Genomic DNA, 5265 nt, shown 5'->3' with positions numbered 1-5265 from the left:
TTAATCTTCAATACTCCTCCTTAATGTTTTTCCCTTGATCAGATCATGTAATTCGAACATGATTTCGAAGTTGCTCGATTTTTCCTGAGCTTACTGCTTTAGTAAAATCATCCGCTAACTGCTCGTTTGTGTTGATGAACTTCAACTGAATTTTTTTATCACTAACGAGATCTCGTATGAAATGATGTCGAAGTTCAATATGTTTCGTCCTTGCGTGAAAAACTGGATTCTTTGTCATCGCAATAGTAGAGTTATTATCACAGAAAATTGTTGTAGGGGCCTCTTGCTTTTGCTCAACATCACTTAAAATTCTTCTTAGCCAAACAGCTTCACAAGCAGCATCGGTGGCTGCAATATATTCGGCTTCTGCTGATGAGAGTGATACCGTCTTCTGCTTCTTAGATACCCAAGAAATAATTTTTGAACCCAAGCAAAATATATATCCGGATGTACTTTTGCGGTCATCGAGTGATCCAGCCCAATCGCTATCGGTATATCCAACAAGTTTATTTTCTTTTTCTTTGACATACTTGATACCAAGCTTTCTTGTTCCTTGAAGATATCTCAAAATCCTTTTAGCAGCTGCATAGTGTAGCTTGCTTGGTTCGTGCATAAACCTTGAGATCAAGCTGACAGAATATACAATGTCAGGTCTTGTATTTGTCAAGTAGATCAATGAGCCGACTAAGCTTCTGTATATTTTTGCATCAACTTTTGCTGCTCCATCATCTAGCTGCAACTTCTCATTAGTTGCCAATGGAGTTGAGATTGATTTGCAATTGCTCATTTGAAAATTTCTTAATACTTCGTCAAGATATTTTTCTTGAGACATAAAAATCTCTCCTTTGGATTGTCGAACTTGAATCCCAAGAAAATACTTCATGAGACCCAAGTCTGTCATCTCATATTCTTTCATCATAGCTTCTTTAAATTCTTTCACCATATAAGGATTAGTACCAACATATATCAAGTCGTCGACATAAAGGCACACAATTAGAAAATCTTGCGCACCTTTCTTTACATATAATGATGGCTCATTCCGACTTTGTTCGAATCCTTGTGATCGAAAATAATGGTCAATCTTGCTATTCCAGGCCCTTGGTGCTTGCTTTAAGCCGTATAGTGCTTTCCGAAGCCGGTAAACTTTTTCTTCTTTTCCTTCGATAACATAACCTGCCGGTTGCTCCACATAAACTTCTTCCTTCAAGTCACCATTGAGAAACGCGGATTTTACATCCAATTGATAGACCGGTAACTCCAATTGTGCTGCAACAGCGAGAACAATTCGTATCGTCTCCATGCGAGCAACTGGTGCAAATGTCTCTGTGAAGTCAACTCCAGGTTGTTGAGAATACCCCTTTGCTACTAGACGAGCTTTATGTTTGTGAATTGAGCCATCTTCCTTGAATTTTGTCTTGTGGATCCATTTAACCCCGATCACATTTTTTCCTTTGGGAAGATCTATGAGCTCCCATGTTTTGTTTTTTTCAATGCTGATAATTTCTTCGTTCATTGCCTCATGCCATACTTCTTGATTTTCAGCTTGCTCATAAGTTTGTGGCTCATATGTAAAAATGCGACATCACAAGAATCATATATGTCTCTTAAGCTTCGAACTTTTCTTACAGGGCTTTCTAACTCTGGATAGATATCTCTATTACTTGATGTACTTGCACCTTCACTTGTGTTTGATTGATCAATCGTCTTTGGTAAAAAAAATAGGCGGTGTTGGCTGAGATACAATCTTCTCTTTATCGCCCCAATTCCACGACTGCATTTCATCAAAAATAACATCTCGAGAAATTATGAGTTTATTTGTCCTTGGGTCCAATAATCGATACCCTTTGGACTCGTTGCTATAACCGACAAAAATAAGTTTTTCTCCTTTTTCATCAAATTTTTCTCTTTGCTGAAATGGAATATGAGAATATGTGATGCAGCCAAAAACTTTAAAATTATTCATCTGTGGCTTCCTCTGAAGCCATGCCTCATATGGAGTCTTATTTGGAACCACTTTTGTTGGTGACCGGTTCAAAATATACACAACTGCATTTACAGCTTCTATTCAAAATGATTTTGGAAGTCCTTTACCCGCCATCATGCTACGAGCCATCTCCACTATGGTGCGATTTTTCCTCTCGGCGACTCCATTTTGTTGCGGGCTGTATCGAACTGTCAACTGCCTTTGGATCCCCTTCTCTTTGCAATAATCCATGAAGGCATTTCCAATAAATTCTCCTCCACGATCTGTGCGAAGAATTTTTATTTTTCTCCCACACTAATTTTCTACAAGTCTCTTGAACTCCAAAAATTTCGGGAATGCTTCTGACTTTTGGTTGAGTATGTAGACCCACATCATCCTGGTGTAGTCATCCACGATTAAGAGAAAATACTTGTAATTGTTGAGAGATGGAGTTTGCGTTGGTCCGCAAATATCTGCATGTACCAACTCGAGAGGGACTTTGGCTCTATAAGATATTTTTGGAAATGGTAGCCGATGCATTTTGCCGAAAATGCATCCTTCACATGGTTTATCTCGGTATGGAAAATTTGGAAGCCCAAATACCATTTTCTTTTTTTTTAGTAAATTTAAACCTTTGTAGCTCAAATGTCCATACCTCAAATGTCAGATCTTATGATCTCCATCCGTCATGCTTTGAAGTGCAACTTTCTCGGCTAATGGCAAGTTTAGAGGAAATACTTTATTCTGACTCATCTTAATTCTTGCCATCGTGAGTCTCTTCTGCTTATCAATAATGACACAATGATCATTATTGAACTCCAACTTGTAGTTTTTCTGCAAGAGCTGGCCAACACTCAATAAATTTTGAGTTAATTCCGGCACATAAAGGACATCTTTGATGATATTGTCTTTCCCTTCTTTTGTCTGAATAGAAACCGCACATTTTCCAGTAATTTTAAGTGCTTTGCCATCTCCAATCTTTACCTCTGATGAAAATGATTCATCGATATCCACGAACATCTTCTTATTTCCAGACATATGGTTGCTGCAGCCGCTGTCCACATACCAAATATTCTCAAGTTGCTGTTGAGAATTTAAGCATGAATAAAATACCTGATCGGCTTCATTTTTTTCAAAGAAGTTTGCCTCCTTTGTCTCATCCTCATCTTGAAACCAACCGTCTTTTTTTGAGTGATTTGTATTTCTGCACCTTTTGCATCTATTCCAACAACTTTGAGTGTCATGACCATTTCTTCGGCATATGCGACAATAAGAATCTGAATCTTGATTCTTGAATCGCGAGCTAGAGTTACCTCTTCCTCCTCTACCTTGACCACGAGTATTAGAATTTTGAAATCTGCCACGACCTCTTCCTTGCGATGCTCTTTGTGCCGATATATTCTTCTTCTCTTGCGGGCTGTCTTTCGCTTTTTGAGAAACATTCATTTTTCCTTGAAAAGCTTGTTCCAAGGTTTGAGTAGAGAATCTGTTCATCCTCTTTTCATGGGCTTCAAGAGAACCCATGAGTTCATCCAAAGACAATTTTGATAAATCTTTGGATTCTTCGATCGCTGCAACTATATGCTCAAATTTCACTGGTAAACATCGTAGGACTTTCTCTATAATCTTTTTCTCTTCTAGAGTATCTCCATATCCTCGAATTTGATTTATAACTGTTAAAACTCTGGAGAGAAAATCTTGCACATTTTCGGAATCCTTCATGCCCAAATTATCGAAATCTCGCCATAGATTTTGCAATTTAATTGTGATTACCTTCTCATGGCCTCCGAACTGATTTTTTAGAATTTGCCAGGCCTCGTTTGCGGTCTTAGCACTCGTAATGCGCGGAAGAATTGATCGGCTCACCCCTTGATGCATAAAGGACAAGGCTTTTGCATCCTTCGTCTTGTTTTCTTTATGCTCTTTTTTCTGTGCATTTGTAAATGCCGCAACCTCCTCCTGAGTATGAGCAATATACCCCTCATCAATAACATCCCATAATTCGTGAGACACGAATACGGTCCTCATAAGCACGTTCCATAATTCAAAATCTTGACCAACAAAGATGGGGATACCTTGTTGGGAATATGTGAACACGAGTTCTTGGTTGCTTGTAGACGCCATTGATAAATATATGAGAGATATTTAGAACCAAAACCTTTCGCTCTGATACCACAAAATATGTTGGGTATTTCCAAGACTTATGCTTTTAGTTGTTGGAATTATACTTGTTAAGAAAAAACTCTTTTGACAATGGGTACAAGACTTCTCCTATTTATACTAGTCTATGCTTCAACTAGTTCTATGTACTTGCAACATACATGTATCTAAAATTAAATGAAATACATGCTTTGATTACTAGTTCATGAATCTTAGTCATGAATCCTATTTATTCTAGACATTCATGCATATGTCTTGTACATTCATTTATGGAAAAAATTAATCTTCAATAATTAGGGCACGTACAACAGTTAATGCTGGTCAAAACACCTTCGGAACCAAAAGTAGGGTCTTCCATGCATAGCTCCACTGGAATGGCAGCTGCAATGGAAAATATGCAATTTGCACATAACTTGTCCTTGCTTTTTTATCCCTTCCACTGTCTCTTTCAATTTAAATTTGATTTCCCGTACTTTCTCTCCACTTACACTCCAATCCACAAGAAAATATTGATCCTTATCCCAAAAAAAAAAACAAGAAGACAATATTGATACAATGTTCATATTGTATTTGATGTGTAAAACACTGATTTTTCAGTGTTTTAGTATGGGAGGTTAAGATGATAAGAGAAAAGATTAAATAACAGAAAGAAGAGCACAGGACAAGCTAAAGTTAGCAAAGAAAGAGAGCTGAGAAGACTGAAGTTGGTTATATATAGGTTGCAAATGATTCGAACAGAAGTTGAAATTGAATATGGAGCAATCAGAATTTGGTAGCTAGCTTGCAATTGGTAGGAGCCAATGCGACATCATTTCTTTTGTATTTAAAAAAAAAAGTGTGTTCTCAGAATTTTTTTTGTTATATATAGTTAGAGTTTTGATTGTTCATTCTCTTTATTCTTAGTTTACTTGTAGAAAATTAGTAGAATTTGAAGCATCATAGGCCAAAGAGGAGGAATTATTGGTTTAAATTAGTAGGCCAAATCATGTTAAATTGATGAGTGGGGTTTAGTTTATATTCTTGGGCTTGCGTATTTTGTTTATTTTTCATTTGCACTAATAAGTTTTGTAGAATTGAATTTGTGAAACATACAAAAGGCTAATCATTCCACTCCTCTAACTGACATATACAATCTAACAAGT

The 5265-nt window shown here is 37.0% G+C and overlaps 1 protein-coding gene across 1 annotated transcript; it reads right to left on the bottom strand.

Moving 5' to 3' along the window:
• Positions 1-2626: 2626 nt before the first annotated feature.
• LOC122053479 lies at positions 2627-4087 on the bottom strand. Its single transcript, XM_042615533.1, has one exon. It carries the CDS (start codon positions 4085-4087, stop codon positions 2627-2629), a length of 1461 nt encoding a protein of 486 aa, XP_042471467.1.
• Positions 4088-5265: the final 1178 nt, after the last annotated feature.

The sequence above is a fragment of the Zingiber officinale genome, chromosome 3A, assembly GCF_018446385.1.
Source record: "Zingiber officinale cultivar Zhangliang chromosome 3A, Zo_v1.1, whole genome shotgun sequence".
Taxonomy (NCBI): domain Eukaryota; kingdom Viridiplantae; phylum Streptophyta; class Magnoliopsida; order Zingiberales; family Zingiberaceae; genus Zingiber; species Zingiber officinale.
This window is presented reverse-complemented; position numbering and strand designations above follow the sequence as displayed.

Excerpts from the sequence above, each read along its gene's own strand:
- LOC122053479 (XM_042615533.1), bottom strand. The coding sequence starts at position 4,087 with ATGGCGTCTACAAGCAACCAAGAACTCGTGTTCACATATTCCCAACAA.